General features: G+C 39.8%; 1 protein-coding gene across 3 annotated transcripts in view; it reads right to left on the minus strand.

Annotated features, from left to right (window-relative positions):
• c5 (complement component 5) overlaps nucleotides 1-18,882 on the minus strand; it is a 128,656-nt gene that overhangs the window by 69,021 nt on the left and 40,753 nt on the right. For all 3 annotated transcript variants that reach the window (XM_043720297.1, XM_043720298.1, XM_043720299.1), the window contains 7 exons: nucleotides 18,470-18,619; nucleotides 13,642-13,771; nucleotides 10,848-10,916; nucleotides 9,638-9,835; nucleotides 5,599-5,689; nucleotides 933-1,015; nucleotides 707-846 (listed from right to left, as the gene is read on the minus strand). In XM_043720297.1, coding sequence (XP_043576232.1) covers nucleotides 707-846; nucleotides 933-1,015; nucleotides 5,599-5,689; nucleotides 9,638-9,835; nucleotides 10,848-10,916; nucleotides 13,642-13,771; nucleotides 18,470-18,619 — 861 coding nt within the window. The remainder of the gene's footprint in view (nucleotides 1-706; nucleotides 847-932; nucleotides 1,016-5,598; nucleotides 5,690-9,637; nucleotides 9,836-10,847; nucleotides 10,917-13,641; nucleotides 13,772-18,469; nucleotides 18,620-18,882) is intronic.

Below are 18,882 nucleotides of genomic sequence, written 5' to 3' on the forward strand. Positions count from 1 at the left end.
TCAGTAGTGGAGGGAGTGGATGCTTGAGGATGTCATGCCATTCAAGCGGGGTGTTTTGTCCTGGATGGTGTAAAGCTTCTTGGGCATCTTTAGGGCTGCAGTCATCCAGGCAAATGGGGAGTATTCCATCACACTCCTGAATTGTGCTTTGGAGATGGTGGACAGACTTTGGGGAGTCAGGAGGTGAGTTACAGTCTTCCAAAATTCTGACCTGCTCTTGTAGCCACTGCATTTATGTGGTGAGTCCAGTTCATAAATGCAGTGGCTCCATGAGTGGTGGGACAAGGAATCTTATGGGTTTCAAGAAGCAATTAGATTGGTATTGTCAACAAACGGGACATCGAGTTGTCAGATACCTATCAAAGCACTGTGGATCAGAGGGTTAGATGAGTTGGAAAATCTGCTACTCAGTGAAATTGTCACTTTGTTACTAAGTTCATTCTTTCAACTTCTGGCCTTATGGTTTCCATCTGAAGGTGATCCTACTACAGAGGTTGGTAAAATTTCTTTAAACTAAATGTAACTTATCTATTAAATCTATTTCTTGTTGAATGAACTTTAATATTTGCATGGGGTTTCTTAATATGCTCTAACATTCAAATAATGAAAATGTAGCAATGAATCGGCCTTGCCCAAAGTGGTATCAGACAGTTGCCAAATATGGATTTTAATGCATGTTTCTAATAAGCAATTTTTAAAGATATACCTTTGTTTTGTCACTCTGATAACTGTACACAGAAGCTCTTAATTGCACTTGTTCACCTCTCACAACGGAATAAGGTAATTTTGCTTTTAGAATCACATCCTGATAAACTGTCACTTCTATTGGATCAGCAACACATACTCCTGCATAAAATATGAAAATTAAGAAGGATTGAATCTGCTGCTTAGAATCATCAAGTTCTAAAACTGTGTTCCAGGTCTTTGCTTACCAGTCCCTGAAATTCCCACTCCTTGGATTTCCCAAGTTGTCAGTGAATCAGGCAAAACTTTTGATAGATGCTGAGAATCTGAACTAGGCATAATGAATATACAAAACTCAAATCAAAATGGGTCACATGTAAAATTTAAATTGCAAATTCACTATTTTACTTTCATTTACCAAATTAATAATACTCACATTTGGAAACCATATCAGGACCTAAAATCTAGTTCTGTACACAATTCTGGAATTTTGAAGTTTTTATTTTGTTTGTCAATTTCAGAGCAGAAACTTTTATTTGTGCACAAGCCAAAATGAAGAGCACAACACCAAAACAAATTGCAAAATGTCATGGAATGAATGCAATATTTGACATTTTTTAAATTGTGTATGTTGATGAGTTTTAACATTCAAATATTTACTTAGTTTTTACTTAATCAAACTTCTTAGTAATTACTGGGATAATTTTGGTAAAAGAATAAAGAGGAAAAGTACACTCTGAAGTACAAACAATCTGCATTTTACAATTTGTGTTTGAATCTGGTGTCTACTTTGTCTGCACTTGAACTTTACCATCAGTATACAGATACACCCAAGTTGATCTTTTCCAAACAGCTACATTGTACTCACTAGATGAAAGTATGTATACTGCTGCTCCGCAGGAGTCGTAACTGATGTGAACCAGCCATAAGAAACCAGCAATTCAACTTTTTTACATCTCAGCAGAGAATGGCCAACAAAAATGAAACAAAAATACTATTGCTGTGAGAAAGCACCCTAAACGTATTTTGGTTTAATCCTTAACTTACACAAGTTAATTATTTCACATCATTCCCGTGAGTGGATCTTCATTTCTTACAGTTGTTTCATTTGCTCAACTTATCTCTGACCAGGCTTTTGTCATTGCTCCGATAACTCCATCTGTTGCTCAGTATCAAATATTCTTATTGATATTTTGCTACATTAAGGGTGCTATATAATTTGCCATTATTGAATTTTGAAATAAATTTCAGTGATTCTAAAGATTGAACAGAAGACTTTGGTTACTGTATTTGGCCTTACTTGTATATCATATAATCTTCTGCAATTTTGTACTTAGTGGAACATGGGTTAGTTTATAAACTGACAAACATTTATAGTAAATGCATAATTGAACTACAGGTCAAATTAAGTATGTCTCTCAAACTTTAGAGGAGCTGCTATTTTAACAGGCATTGAAATAAGCCACTTAAGATACTTATACTTTCTGCTGATACCTGCTTTGAGAAAGGCAATTCTTTTTTTTAAATTTTGCATTACAAGTTTGGAGTTTTCCCTGCTGCACATTATTTTCTCTGTCCACTATAAACAGAAAATGAGACTAGGCAAATTTAGCTTCAGCCCTGGCATTTATTCTGAGGTCAATGTACACCAAAAAAAGCCTGAGCTATGTCTTCAGTGAACTCAATATTTTGCTTCAAGTATACTGTGACAGAAACATACCGATATTATACGGCTTCACAGGCAAAAATGCTCTTTTTTCTCACATTTCTCTCTCTACAATTCTCAATAATTGGCATGACACAGGAACAGTGACAAGATAATTTGAAAAGAACCCAGTAAAAATTAAAAAGACATCTGACAAACTACAACGTTAAGGTATTGTAACAAAAAAGTAAAATGAAGCAGAAAATGTGCAAGGAAAAAGGAACGAAGAACATAGAACATAGAACATTACAGCACAGTACAGGCCCTTCGGCCCTCAATGTTGCGCCACCCTGTCATACTAATCTGAAGTCCATCCCACCTACACTATTCCATGTACGTCCATATGCCTGTCCAATGATGACTTAAATGCACTTAAACTTGGCGAATCTACTACTGTTGCAGGCAAAGCATTCCATACCCTTACTACTCTCTGAGTAAAGAAACTGCCCCTGACATCTGTCTTATACCTATCTGCCCTCACTTTAAAGTTGTGTCCCCTCATGTTTGCCATCCCCATACTTGGAAAAAAGCTCTCCCTGTCCACCCTATCTAACCCTCTGATTATCTTGTACGTCTCTATTAAGTCACCCCTCAACCTTCTTCTCTCTAACGAGAACAGCCTCAAGGCCCTCAGCCTTTCTTCGTAAGACATTCCTTCCATACCAGGCAAAATCCTAGTAAATCTCCTCTGCACCCTTTCCAAAGCTTCCACACCCTTCTTATAATGCGGTGACCAGAAAGAAAAATGGAGATTAGATATCACTGATAAGAGGAGCAGATTTTGTAGAGAAGCAGAGAAGAAATAAGTAAAACTTAAAATTCTGTTCCCTAGATTTCTTAACCTGAAAGGAGGAACTTATGCAAAGAACATCATAAGGACAAGGGCAGCAGATATGTGGGAATATCATTACTTTCAAGTTCCCCTCCAAGCAACTCACCACCTAGACTCGGAAATTTAATCACTGTTCCTTCAGTGCTGCTCGGTCAAAACTGTTGAACTCACTCCCTAAATGGCATTGTAGGTATATCTTCACCAAAAACACCTAAACCGTTCAAGAGAGTAGCTTACCACCATTTTTCTCAAAGGCAACTAAAGATAGACTATAAATGATGGCCCAGCCAGTGACACCACATTCCACGCATGAATTTAAGAAATAAAGTTATAACTGTAATGATGTTTTTTTTACGTAGCATTTACACAAACAAGATATAAAAGAATGGAGCCAAGATATGAAAACGGTAGTCAATCAAAATGCTCAAAGAATCATCAGCTCATTCACAGAGAAAACACCACAAGAAGTTTGAAATGTACTGAGGTTATCCACAACAAGCTTTCTTGGACTCTTCATGTGGATGCACTGGTTACAAAGCTGAAAAATGTGTTGCTGGAAAAGTGCAGCAGGCCAGACAGCATCCAAAGAGCAGGAGAATCGACGTTTTGGGCATAAGCCCTTCTTCAGCACTGGTTACAAAGGCTCAACAACGTCTCTTCTGCCTCAGGCAGCTGAGGAAATTTGGCATGATGGCGAATACCCTTGCCAACTTTAATAGGTGTGTCATCGAGAGTATTCTTTCTGGATGTATCACTACCTGGTATGGCAACTGTACCATTCAAGATTGGAGACGGTTACAGAGAGTGATGAACTCAACCCGGACAATCACAAAGGCCAACCTCCCATCTATAGAATCCATCCACCAGGCCCTCTGTCAAGGAAAGGCAGCCAACATTTTTAAAAATCATCCCACCTTGGCAATGTTTTTCTACGACCTCTACCATCGGGGAGGAGGTACAGAAGCCTGAACACTCGCACCAGCTGGTTTCATAACAGTTTCTACACTCCTGTTGTTAGAATACTGAATGCACTCACAAACTCTTAACATTCGCCTGTACCTGTGTTTTTGTTTTTACTGCTGTTTACCTATTATTTACTATCTATGCTACTTAACTCTGTGATCTGCCTGTATTGCTCGCAATACAAAGCTTTTCACTGTGCCTTGGTACATGTGACAATAAATTCAATTCAATTCAATTCAATGAGCACTGAATCAAATGGGCAGCATGCATCACTAAGAAAATGCTATGTAACACTGAACAAACAGTATTATTGGATTAAGTGAAGTAGTTTAATTACAATCATGTGTGACGTTGGAAAAGCACAGCTGGTCAGGCAGCATTCAAGGAGCAGGACAGTCAACGTTTTGAGCATAAGGTCTCAATCAGGATGAAGAGCTTATGCACGAAATGTTGACTCTCCTGCTTCTTGGATGCTGCCTGACCAGCTGTGCTTTTCCAGCACCACACTCTTCAACCCTGATCTCCAGCATCTGCAGTCCTTACTTTCTCCTAGTTACAATCATGGCCAGAGACCAAATAATGTCCACTATTGCAGAAGAAAACCAAGTCTTAAGGAATAGGTAGTTAAGCCAGACATGGTATTTATGATTAAGACAAAAAGGTACAACCTGAAAGGTGTGGAGAGATCATAATGGAGACTTTTTAATAAGTAGATAACCCTTGTGGTTTAGGAAAAAAGCCAAGGAGAGGGACTAATTGAATATATATTAAGTTAGAAGTGCAATCAAAGGAATAAGAAGACCAATACTGATGTAATTAATATATATCACTGTCGCTCCACCAAACTCCACATTTAGCTAAGGATATTTTAACATGTTACTTCTTCGGTGGCAGCTTGCATTGATTCCTTTAAGGAATACTGGTTATGATGCATATAGACTTGGTTAAATCAGCTCATGTTGCCTATTTTGGGGCAACCAATTGCAGAGGGGGCCTTAAACAGTCATCTATCACCTGTTACAAGACTGGACAATGGATAGTTACATAGTTGCCCATTTCAATATAATAGATGGTGCACTTCTGACATGTATTAAGCTTGCACTGCATATCAGATTTGAGGCATAATCCATGTTTTACACCCAAATATAGAACTATGCCATCTAAATTTTATGCCTGGTTATTTATAAAATAAAAGGCCGGTGCTCACTCCTAGCAGCAATTATAAACATTTTGTAAACTTTGTCACTCAGAAGTGCAGATGACCTAACATTAGGAATAGGATTTTCCATAGTTGCTGTGAATACCAATTTGGTTAATGTACATGAGATTAAACAATTATTGTAGCAAATGTAGACTGCAGAATCCAATTACAAATTGCATAGAAACATCTTCAGAAAAGTACTGCAGAAAATACCTCTCTGGAATTTCATGGACTTCCCATAACCAGCTTTCCGGAAAATAACTACGGATCCTTGGAGGCTCCATTTCAAATTCATTGTTCAATTCTAGTTTTGGAGTTAAACAAAAATAAAAAAAGACATGAAAAACAGCAACAACTTTCATTTTGGAATTGGTGCACAATGGCAGAACTCAGATTCAAATAGATACATTCTAAAAATCACCATGCAACCCTTTAACACAAGGGAAAACTAAAACCCCATTATTACAACCTTGTTATGCCTACATATAGTTGAGATCTCCCTACATATTTGTTTCTCATTTTCCCTCTTATTATTGGAGGGGTCTATAGTACAATCCCATCAAAGTGATCTTTCCTTTTTTATTTGTAATTTCTACCCACATATTTTCACAGGACGATTTTTCAGAAATATCTTCCCTAGTTACAGCAGTAATGTATTTCTTAATCAAAAACATCACCCACCCTCCTTTCTTGCCTCCTTTTCTATCTTTCCTACTACATCTAAAACCAGAACACTAAGCTGTCAGTCTTGTCCATCTGTCAGTCAAGTTCCTATAATAGCTATTGTAATGAAGTTGTAGGTGTACTGTACCTTTAAGAGAGAGAAAAAGCTGGCAAGGACTTAACAAGCACAGAAATGTGCTGAAAATTTTTTAAAAACTAACATTTGGCTGAGAAACAAATAGCTGCGCTGAGTTGCTATGATACACAACAAATTTGAATTTGGCCAATCAGTTTAAATTATGCCCCAAGATTTAAAATCCAATCAAACTTGAATTTTATTGTTTTGACATCAAACTAATGAGATAATCCGATTATTTGGGGTATAAAATTTGGATATTTTGAACAGTTAGCCAGACTGCCCATAGAATCACTCTCTGAAAGGTACCTGTTCATATGAAATCTGTGCAGCAGAAGACTAAAGAAAAGACCCAGAAAACTCTACAGAGGAAGATAGAGAGGAGAATTGACACAGCTGACTTTTTTTGAAATTTGAATTTTTTTTTGTAAAACCTAATCGGGGCGTTTTATCAGATCAGTATATTGTTGTAGAGTGGGAGGTAGATAAATTGCTCAGACAAAGGAGGTTTACAGTGTAGATAGATGTTATTTAATGCTCTTTTTTCTTGAAGTTAAAGAATAAATTGTTAATTTTTTCCTTAAATAGTGGGATTTGGTAGTTCTTTGTTACGCATACTTTTACAGATTATGAGGAGAGGTGAGCTTTTCTCTGTGTCTGGTTTAAATTAGCAGAAGGGTTTACCCTCTGTCGTAACACTATGATGTCACAATTCCATGTTTGTAAATAGGTCCTGAGTTCATCAGCCTTACCTGTAAGACCCCTTGCATTGAGATGAAACAAATTATTGTAGCAAATGTAGACTGCAGAATCCAATTTAGAATTTAGAGTTACTACATATTCTGTCTCTCTCTTGTATTTCTCTTCTAATTGACATGCTCTCCTCACATTCAGAGAAATCTCCATCAATCCTTCTGTTTATACTGCTACTTAGAATTCTTCCACTCCCCCTCTCTATCAGTGTAAAGTCTCCTTTAATGGAATGAGCAAATCTCCCTGCTAAGATATTAGTCCCTTTCCAGTTTAGGTTAGACCCATCCTTTTTGAACAGGTCTTTTCTATCCCAATAGACATTCCAATTGTCCAAAAATCTGAATTCCTGATCAATACACCAGCTCTTAAACCATTGATTTATTATATTAACCTTTTGTTCCTTTTCTTGTTTGAGATTGACATTGGGAGTAAACCAGAAATTATTACTTTTAAGGTTCTATTTCTTAATCTTCAACCTAATCTCTTAAATTCACTCTGTACTGCTTTATTCTTTTCTCTAAAAATTTCATCCCTACCAATATGTACAATAATTTCTGGCTTCACAATCTCACCTTTAACAATATGCTTGAAATGTTTAGAGATGTCCTTAATCCTAGCACCAGGAAAGCATCAAACTATCCTAATTTTAAGCTCACAGCTACAGAATCTCCTGTCCTTCCCCCTGACGGGAGAGTTCCGTATAACAATGATTGTATTAAATCTTGTCGAACGCTGCCTAACAAAAGCAAAAGCATTCAAGAACATTTTCTTTATCAATATATGGATGCTCGTATTAGAGAAGGAGCAGGTCTAGACCTTTTTTTGGGCAATAAGGCAGGGCAGATGACTGAAGTGAAAGTGGGGGAACACTTTGGGTCTAGTAATCATAATTCTATTAGTTTCAAAATGGTTATGGAAAAGGATAATCCTTCCATAAAAGTTGAAGTCATTAATTGGAATAAAGCAGATATTAATGGTATGAGACAAGAACTTTGAAAAGTTACTTGGAGTAGACTGTTTGCAGTTAAAAGGTCATCTTACAAGTGGGAGACATTCAAGAGTGTGATGATGAGAGTTCAGAAGCATTTTGTTCTTGTTAGAGTGAAGGGTAAAGCTGGTAAGATTAAGGAATAATGGATAGATATTGAGGTTTTGGTCAAGAATGAAAGAAAATCTTATTTTAGACATAGACAACTTGGTTCAATTGAATTTCTAAATCAATATAAAGAGTGCAGGAGCATTCTTAAGAGAGAAATCAGGAAGGTAAAGACGAAATATGAGAGCCTTGGCATGTACGGTTAAGGATAATCCAAAGAGATTCTACAAATATATTAAGAACAAGAAGGTAATGATAGAGAGGATGGAGCCTCTTAAAGATCAAAGTTAAAAATCACACAACACCAGGTTATAGTCAAAGAGATTTATTTAGAAATACAAGCTTTCAGAGCACTGCTCCTTTCTTAGTTAACTAGTAGGGCAGAATCATAGAATACAACTGATGCAATGTATTGAAAAAACCTAGGTTGCTGTTAAGTTTTTAATCACTTAGAATGGGGTTGCAGATTTCAATTCATTTATATGTAAATCCCAGGACTTTTTTCAAGTCACATTTCACACACTGACTGTATCCCAACCTTGAGTCAGACTGGTTCTATTTCCTAAGTAGGAATTGATAAAATGTCATATGGACTGACTGCCTATAAATTGTGTGCTTTTTGAACAAAATAGAATGTATCTGCAAATACAAATCTGCAAATGCAAATTCACCCCATAGACTTACAGACTCATGGTTGGGATACAGACAGACACTGATCTTTGAGGACTCCACTCTTTGGAGAAACCCTCAGTCCTCTGACTGGAGATTATCCTCAGTTTGAGAGTAGTGCCAGCTAAACCTGTTACTTCAATAATGCTGGCAAAATGACACTCTTCAGGCCCATCACTTAATTTCAGTTCTAGGACTGGGATTTCACAGATTTCAGAAACTTCAACCCTTAGTATCCATCTTTTTCACCGCAAGAAGAACTTGGATATTTAATTTTAAGTATGTAAGAAATGCTATTTATTGTCCTTATCCAGTCAGCTGTGGAAGCACCCCAAATTCTCAGCTCCTCTTTTTAGCAATGACGGGGATAAGGAAACTGGGAATCCAATATGCTGTGGCAGTATATCCAGTGATACAACCAAGTTACTCACATAGCAAACAATGATACATCAAATTTTTGGATCATTATCGTCAAGGTGACAGGTGACAGTTAATAGTGACTTTCTGTTTTATGGGAATAATTTCTCATATATCAACAGTTTGTCAGCTGAGGCCAATGCTGTAACTACATGCAGGTCAAGAGTAACCATATTGTTAGACATGCAGAAAGGTCTGGGGTTTTGACAGGGCCAGGAATGTAAACATTGGCAAATAGTGTGGAGGAATACATTTACATTGGGGAGGAACTACCTTGAAGTGAGTTTCTCCGCTGGACATATTGTGCCTGATCAGGAGGAAGCTCAGTTAGTCTGCAATGTATCAAAAACCTTTCGAGGCTGGTAGGAAATGAGCAAGGCACTCCTGCCATTGTACCTGATTTTATGGTCCACCCATCTGCCAGGCTGTCCCAGGGATTAATTCCGTTCCTAAGAGCTGTGTTTCCCAATTGGATAAGATATGCAGGAAAATTAATCTCCTATTATTTCAAGACTTACCCATTCGTCCCAATGTCAGGTCACTGTCAGACTTTGAACGTAATGTTTGTGCATAATTGCAGCATTCTAAAAATATTGTTCTGCATGGATCAGGTAGCTTGATTCTACGTGCTCGTTCGGTGCATGAGTGTCTGAGAGGATAGTCTTTCAATCCATCCATACAACATTTCTGATCAAGAAGATTCGTAAATCTGGCTACTGGCAATAAACAAAATAAATAAGCTTGAAACCAATTGTTTCTCTTGAGATGCACGCAGCCATTTTCAAAATAATGTAATTAAAAAATCAGCTATGTACAATAAATTATTGCAGGCAACTGCTCTGATAAGCTGAGATGGTCTTCCAAACATCTGAAAACAATGTGATGGTTTTAATTTTGGCCACTTGAAGGAAAGAGGTAGGGCAAGTAAAATCTCTTGGGGCATAATAACTGTCAATCCTCTTCATACAGTCTTTAACTTTAATCTACACTGATCATTATTATCATTATTCTCAAAATTTATTTATATTCTATAATAACGGTTCCAGGTTAAATTGAATGAAGGCGCTAAGGTAAAGACACCCACCAATAAGGTGTTGAAATACAGACCAAAAGGTTCTCAGGGTCAATACTTTGCTCAGTTGCTCAGTTAACCATCTCAGCTTAGGCCACAATGGCAGCAAAACAACTGGACTGCTGAAGGGCTTAGGGATCTTCATCAGGTAAGTGAATGGGTGAAACAGTGGTTGGAGGGGAGAGAGGAAGAGGATATTACAAATCCTCTCCCTCCACTAGAGTGGGCATCATGGCACTTATCTTCTGCTGGTAACTTCCACATCATGAGCTGAGGCAGAGGGAGTGCAGAAGGGAAGTCTTCCGTATACCCAGACCCGGTTATACTCAAGTGCAAACAGCAGATGGGGAAGCAGCGAGAAGCGAAGGTGCAAGCAGGGGGAAATTGTGCTGAAGTTTCCGAGTTGCATGACCTAAGTTTTTGTTTTCTCACTCTCCATTGGGTTTTTGAGGAAAATGCCACATTTACCTCTAGGCTCATGCAAGTGGGTGAGATACAGGATGGATGCCAAGGCACATATAATATTTCACCTAATATGGGACAACGCCACCAAGAGGAAATTTAAACTCCAGTGTAACATTTACCAATGAAAAGGGACAATATTTAGTGATAACTTAAAATACAAAAAAAATTATTCAATTTTAAAATGACCTTACTTTTCTTCCGTATTTCAGCCTTCGCTTTCAAATCTCGTTTTGGCCTCAAAATTACATCACATTTTGTATCTGTTAAAATAAGAACAGAGCCTTAGTTATGAAACATTTATATGATTCATACTTTATTTTTGCATCTGAGTAAATTATTTCACTATATGCAGGAAGTAATGTAATAAATAATGAGTTATGTTTGAAAGATTTAGCATTCTGAACTTACATTGCTATCTTTAATAGTAATTCATGGAAGAGAATTTATATTCCCCACAGGCAGGATGGCAGGTAAGGGTGGCCATAAAACTCTGCAGGTGACTCTGCCACCTACCTTCGCTGCCAGACCTGACCTCATCATGATTATCCAGACAATAGAAATCCTGAGGGCAACTTGTTTTGCTGTCACCCCAATTGAAACCAGTTAATGGTCACTTCAAAGAACATAAGAGGAAGGGTCACTAGACCCAAAATGTTAACTCAGATTTCTCTCCACAGATGATGCAAGACCTGCTGAGCTTTTCTAGCAATTTCTGCTTTTATTTCTGATTTACAACATCCAAAGTTCTTTCGGTTTTTATAAGAACATAAGAAATAGGAGCAGGAGAAAGCCATCTGGCCCCTTGAGCCTGCTCCACTAATCAATAAAATCATAGTTGATCTTTACGTGGACTCAGCTCCACTTAACTGCCCACACACCCTAATACTTAATTCCTTTACTGTTCAAAAATCTATCTATCTTTGCCATAAAATCATTCAACAAGATAGTCTCAATTACTTTCCTGGGCATGGAATTCCACAGATTCACAACCCTTTGGATAAAGAAGTTCCTCCTAAACTCAGTCCTAAATCTGCTTCCCCTTTTTTTTCGGCTATGCCCTCTAATTCAAGTTGCATCCTGCAGTGGAAACAACCTTCCTGCTTCGAACTTAACTATTCCCTTCATAACTTTATATGTTTCCATAAAATCCCCTCTCATTCTTCTACATTCCAATGAGAATCGTTCCAGTCTGCTTAATCTTCCTCATAAGCCAAACCTGTCAACTCCGGAATCAACCTAGTGAATCTCCTCTGCACCCCCTCTAGTGCCAAGTAGAGGCAACATCCTACCTCAACCAAGCTTTTCAGCCAGGAGGATGACTTCAGCAACATGAACTGGTGTTGTTGGAAGCAAGGAGATTAGCCTTCTTTGGTCTTGGGCAGGAAAGGGGAGTGTATATCCATAATGGCTTCTCATCTCTGTTCAGGTGCTTCCCACAAAGTCTGACTCGCCCATAAACGACGGTTGGAGGAAGAACGCCTCATCTTCCGGCTAGGAACCCTCCAACCACAAGGGATGAACTCGGATTTCACCAGTTCCCTCATTTCCCCTCCCCCCAGCCTGTCTCAGTCAAATCCATCAAATTCAGCACCGCCTCCCTAACCTGCAATCTTCTTCCCGACCTCCCCGCCCCCACCCCAGTCTGACCTATCACCCTCACCTTGACCTCTTTCCACCTATCACATTTCCGACGCCCCTCCCCCAAGTCCCACCTCCCTACCTTTTATCTTAGCCTGCTGGACAAACTTTCCTCATTCCTGAAGAAGGGCTAATGCCCGAAACGTCGATTCTCCTGTTCCCTAGATGCTGCCTGACCTGCTGCGCTTCTCCAGCAACACATTTCCATCTCTGATCTCCAGCATCTGCAGACCTCATTTTCTCTTCATGTATTCCATTTCCCTTGATTTTTGCACCCTGTTTCTCACTTACCTCATTTCCACCCCCTAGGGATTATTAATCTGTAACAGTCAGTCTTTGCTATGCGAATGTATGAGCACATTTATCAATCTTTCCCTATCTCCGTCCTTGTTTTGGAGAGTGTCCAGCAGATTTACTTTTCATCAGCTCTCAGTGCTTTGTTCTATGACTGAATACAGTACTAATAGTGGCCATCACTCATGATGGCACTATTGGACCAGTGATAGCTGATAGTGACAGGGTTTCCTTAACAGATGGTTTAGGGAGACACAGTTCCAGCAAATTAACTCTCTTATATGTGTAAAATAGCTGTCCAGGATGGGGCAAGTTTCACCCCAATATTTTTAGTAGCGGGGTGGAAATTCTGGCCATGTGTTCAGATTTGGCTCAGTGGTAACTATAGGTTCATGCTTCCATTCCAGGGAACTAATAATCTTGGCTAACACTTTGCTTTTATACAGACAGAATGCTACATTGTTGGAGGTGGTACCTTTCAGTCCTGAAATCCTTGTCTGTTTTCTCAATGTGGGCTTGACAGGCCAAATGGCATACTTCTGATCCTATTTTGAAATTTCTCAGAAGGACGTAAAAGGTCCCATATGAAAAGAGAAGCTCTTTTTGTCCAAACTGATGTTTTTTCCTTAATCAACACCAAAAAAAAACCTTTCTCTGATTGTTCAAATTTGCTTTGTGTGCAAACCGCTGCTGTGATTCTCTGCATTACAATAGAGACTACATTTCAAAAGTGCTTCTTTGGTTGTGATGCGTTGTCAAATTTGTGAATTTGTAAATGCAAGTTCTTTCCTATTCCTGTTCAAAAAATTCACTTATCTGTGCTGAACCAGCCAATCTCAGTCAGTTTGCAGAAGGACCTCATTACCAACTTCTTTTTTCCAGGGAACGGGAAAACTTTCCAGGGTTTCAATTCCTGATTATCATTCAGAAATTCCCACATCCAACAGTTCCAAGATATATAACATTCTGAATCATGGGACAACAATCCCTTGGATGACTGTAGATATAGTTGCATGTTTTAATTATAATTTCTTAATTCTATTGCATTGTTACCGGTAACTGGCAAAGCTTTAGCATTGGCATTAGTCAGAAATGTCAGCCCGGCTCTCTTGAAAACATCAGCGTTATTTTTCCCTCCTCCAGCTCCACATCCAAGATCGTGCTTTTCAGCATCAAGAAGTACCTATGCAAAGAACAGCAATAGTTACTTAATGTGAATATTAATTTTCCTGTACCGCATAAAAATCAAAAAACTAGTTTTTCATCTGATTGTTGATTTTACTCTAATACTGTTCAGACTGACCATCCATCCCTAAAATCTTCTTTCCCTAAACTTCCTTTTATCCAACACATTACTTTCAGCCTAGGCTCAAGATGATGAATCCTTTCTTGGAAGTTAATGTTGGTGAATGGAGAACCAGTGAGAAACCATTGTCTACAATGGGGAAGGTTCTCTGGAATCAAGTGTTCATCAAGACTTAATTGCAAAGTAGCAGATCATCTCCAGGAATCTGAACTCCTACCCACCTGATTAAAGGCTGGCAGCTTTCCATTGCCAATCAGCATCACCAACAGTGGCTTCTGCTGGTAATGTACCTACTAGAGACTGAGGATCAAGAATGGGATGGGGTTTGTTGCGAAAGAATTGCTGGCTCAGGAAGAAGGAATAATTTGGAAAAAAGGGCTTCAATTAACATCCAGGTGGGAAGGCTGTCTACAAGCCTAGATTTATATTAGGTGAGGTGGTAAGGACCTGTTCAATTAACTGCCACTTCCATTTCCCATCAATAGATTTGGGGCTAGCAGGGGGAGAGGAGGAAAAGGATGAGGAAAGTTACATTGCCTATGCCTCTCCATTCCTTTCAACTCCATTAAACTCTTTCTTAAAACCTATTTTAACCAACATTTTGTTCACCCTTTCTCGTCTCACCTCTTTTAGTTTCTTTAATTGTGATTATGCTTGTGTGCACCATGCTGCAATATTATTGTCTGCTAAAAGTGTTATCTAACTCCAAGTTGCTGTTTTTAATAACCTCTACCTAGTAGAGGCAGAATGGCTATTCTTCGACATCTCATTCTGCTGCTTCCTGGGTCAATACCACCAAATATCAAGCTATTCCCTCTGGGACTGTCACTGATCTCATCTGTTCTGAACATTTACCCTCTAAGACTTCCAGTCTCACTTTCTCCAATTCCAAGCAGCTGCTTCTACTTCTCTCCCAAAATCTATAAGCTGGGTTGCTTTGCCACACCAATTCTTTCAACCAGTCCCTGACACATTAAACTGATTTCTTTCCATCTCAGCTCTATTTTTCTTCCCTCGATCAGTCTCTTCTGATTATATCCACCATTCTTCTGATGCCCTATATCACTTCAATAGTTTCCAGCTTCCTGGTCCTATCTCTTCTTCACCATAGATGTGCCATCCCTCTGAAGTTGTGTGCACAGCCCAGACCATCACGGAAGCCAGCCTCCCATCTAAGGACTCCATTTACACTTCGCATTGCCGTGGAAAGACTGTCAACATCATCAAAGACCCTTCCCAACCAGGAAATGCTCTCTTCCGATCCTTCTATCAGACAGAAGCTTAATTACACGCACCATCAGGTTCAAGAACAACTTCTTACGTGCTGTTATTAGACTACTGAGTTTTTTTTTATTTTCAAAATATACTTTATTCATAGAAATAAATCTTTGGTACTTGTACAATTTGTCATATCGTTCATAGATATATACGTTGCATGTCTTAACATTACAAACAACAGATTGAATTACTCGAATTTACAGTTATCCTATTTACAGTTCCCTTTATTAACCATCCAGTCTCTTATTATTTAGCTGTGGCTTCAGCAGAACCCACCTACTGATTGGGTGCCCTGTTACACTATAGCAAATGAACCTTTTTTAATCCCAGTTTATGGGGTTACCGTTGTCCATTTGACTGTCCCTGTCTCTGGGGTCGCTGCCTGCATCCCCATGGTGAGCACGAACTGCTGGACCCTCGCTGGGCTGAGGTAGCTATCCAGGCTCTCACTGGGGTCATTTACCTACTCTGGAGTCATTGAGCCGAGGCAAGGGTCCGCACCGTCCAATTCTGTGTCTGACAATGGGACTGTCAGAGGATCGCAGCTCTCAGTTGTCTGTAGTTGTGGGGCAGTGGGTACCCCCTGGTTCTCACTGGGTGGAGGGTGGACTTCGAGGGGTCCGCTGTTTCCTGATTGGGAAGAAATGCCCTCCTCTTTATCTACGGCGCTCTTTCTCTTCTTCTGGTAGTGATGACATTCTTTGCGCCCGTCTTCCCCATCCGAAGAGCTGGCCGTCCCTCCCTCGTGCAGCTGTCTTTTCCCTCTTTGCTGGGAGGCTTTGGGGGCCTGGCAGGATTTTCTCTTCCTAACAGGTATCTACTCCTCTGTCTGCTCGATTACCTCCTCCTCCATTGCTTCCATCTGCCCAGCTAGAGCTAGGATCAGCTGCTGTGTCTCTCCGCTGGCTGCCGCCTCCTCACTCCAGCCTGTTCTTCTTTCTGGGTGCCACCAGACTCCATTTTCCTGCTGTCTGGGTGGACCTTACTGGTCTTTGGGGGCCCACGGCTCACATTGCGACCTCCAGCCATCTGTGCGTAAGTGGGGCACCCCCCGTCTTGGGCAGGTCTTGTACATGTGGCCCACCTCTCCACACAGGTTGCAGCTCTTTTCTTCCTGACAGTCCTTAGTCAGGTGACCCTCCTGTTTGCAGTTCCTGCAGATGTTCACCTTGCAGTCCGTGCCACATGTCCCGACTTCCCGCAGGTTCGGCACACTTTCGGCTGCCCTGCATATGTCAGGTAGCCTCTGCTCCCTCCAATTGCGAAGCTCAAGGGGTGGGTAGAGAACATTCCCATTGCCATCGACCCTCAGAGTTACCCTGACCTGCCGCTTACTGGTCCAGATCCCAAAGAGGTCGACCACATTGGTGGCTTCTCCCTCAACTTGGAGGTACCTTCCCAGGAAGGTCAGGACATCAGCCGCTGGAACATAGGGGTTGTACATATGGATTGTAACAACTTGATTCCTCTGTGCAGGAAGCACACACAATGGGGTTGCCGACAAGATGGAAAACAGCTTCCTTCTCCTTGAAGACCTTCAGGAGCTGTTCGCACTGCTTCACACTTCTGAAGGTCACATCAAAGTAGCCTGCCCCAGGGAAATCCTGCAGGCAGTACACGTCCTTTTTTTTTTATTTCAAAAGTATACTTTATTCATAAAATAATTTGATGGTCTGTACAGTTGGTCATGCCATACATATGTAAACATGTACATACAGAGATCAGAATTTATCATTTTTATACAGGTCTGTACATTTTTTGACCATATGCCCATATGATTAGCTGAGGCGTCAGCAGAGCCCAAATGACTGCATGGGCCCCCTGCAGCAGTACACGTCCGCTGCAGCAAACCCACAGCATCCCAGCAGTACTTTCTTGATAAACAGGATGCGGTCAACCGGTGTACAATCCTCTACCTTCTTCACAGTCACCCGGACTGTGTTTCGAACCCCCTGGCCAGGGCTGCGGGCAGCTGTTGAGGCCATAGTTCTGAGGTTGGCTGGTCCCTGAATTGGCGTTAGGCCGAAGCCAGCATGAAGATCCACCAATAGCAGGTCAGCACAACCAAACGATCCTCCAACGTCCAATCACGATCCAGCGATGATCTCCACTAGCTCTGATGACTCACAACTTGACCCGTCCTGATAAGAACAGACACTTGATCTTAGCCAAAAGGCCGAGAAGCGACTACTGAATGGACCTCTTCAAATATTCTTGATCTTGCTTTGTGCGTCTCCTGTGCAGCCGTAACCTATATGCCTTGCTCTGCCTAAGCACCCTTCCATCTGTATGTTTGTGTTTGCTATGATCTACCTGTACTGCTCGCAAAACAAAATTTTTCACTGTACTTTGGTACATGTGACTAGAATAAACCAAATCCAAGCCTCAACAGGACAGTGTGAGAAATCACTACTTCTTTCTAAAATGGAGATCCAACAGTCCCCATTCTTCTCCACACTCCTCTGATTGGCTGAATCTGTTCTCACATTGAACAAATTCTCTATCAACTTCAATCACTTCCTCCTTATAAGAGGTGCCAGTATGGGCAGCTATATCATTCCTAGCTATGCATTCTTTGTTTGTGGAAAATGTGTAACAGTTCTTGTTCAAGTTTTACTCGTCCCCTTTTCTCATTTCTTTTTTCTGGTACGTTGATGACTGTATTGGTGCCACTTCCTGCTCTCACCCTGAACTGGAAACCTTAAGTGATTCTTTGTTATCCAATTTCTACAAGTCTCTCATTTTTGCTTGGCCTATATTAATTCTTTCCTTCACCTGACCTCTCTATCTCCACTTCTGGGTAGAGGCCACAAACTCTCACAACTGTTTTGACCATACCTGCTTATATCCTGACATTTTCTGTTTTTATCACAGAATTATCCAATTTGGGGTTAATATGAGGTGGGAACAACTTGCAACTTGCTTACAATAGCTGATATGCATCAGGCCATGCTTTTGTAATTCCCTTCACTGGAAATGACAAGTAGTTGATGCCATTTGCTCAATGCAAGTAGATATTCTAACAAGCAAGCATAGTGAAAGTGGTGTAGTCAAATTTAAATTCTATGGGTCAATTTATCAATTTAATTCTGTTTTTAAAATCATAAATATATAATAATGATCTATGCAAGTTACGTTACTTATTTCTTGTAATGCAAACCAAAATATTCAACATGGCATTATATAAAAAATTTACAAATTAAACTTACAAAAACAATCCCCACAAAACAAATTAGAGTTCATATACAAAGTATTTGGTGTGAAATAGTATTTTTTAAGATGTGAAAGTGACTTAACTTTTTCAATTGAGAGCTTGCTTCCTTTTCTTATTGAATACATAGCAGTGTCAACGGAAGATAGCGCAACAAGTGAATTTGGTTGAGCGCTAATTCTTAAATCCATTTTGTTTCCTGGTTTGTAAACAACAGAATCTGTACTCAATAGAACCTGTTAACATAAAATACAGCATATTCAATTGTTCACTTGGAGATGCTTCCTGTTAAATTGATGTACTGAGATTTTTTGTTTCAGAGAATACCTCTCACATTCTGCACAATACAAACACAGTAAATACTGAAACATAGTTAGTTAGACCCCTCCATTTCACAGGTATAGTTTAAGAATTAGGAATGCCTGAATACTCTTGATTGTAACCAATTTAACCTATTTTTAGTCAGCCACTGAATAAACAATCCTCCAAACATTTTACC

The sequence above is a fragment of the Chiloscyllium plagiosum genome, chromosome 30 (genome assembly GCF_004010195.1).
Source record: "Chiloscyllium plagiosum isolate BGI_BamShark_2017 chromosome 30, ASM401019v2, whole genome shotgun sequence".
NCBI classification, from domain to species: Eukaryota; Metazoa; Chordata; class Chondrichthyes; order Orectolobiformes; family Hemiscylliidae; genus Chiloscyllium; species Chiloscyllium plagiosum.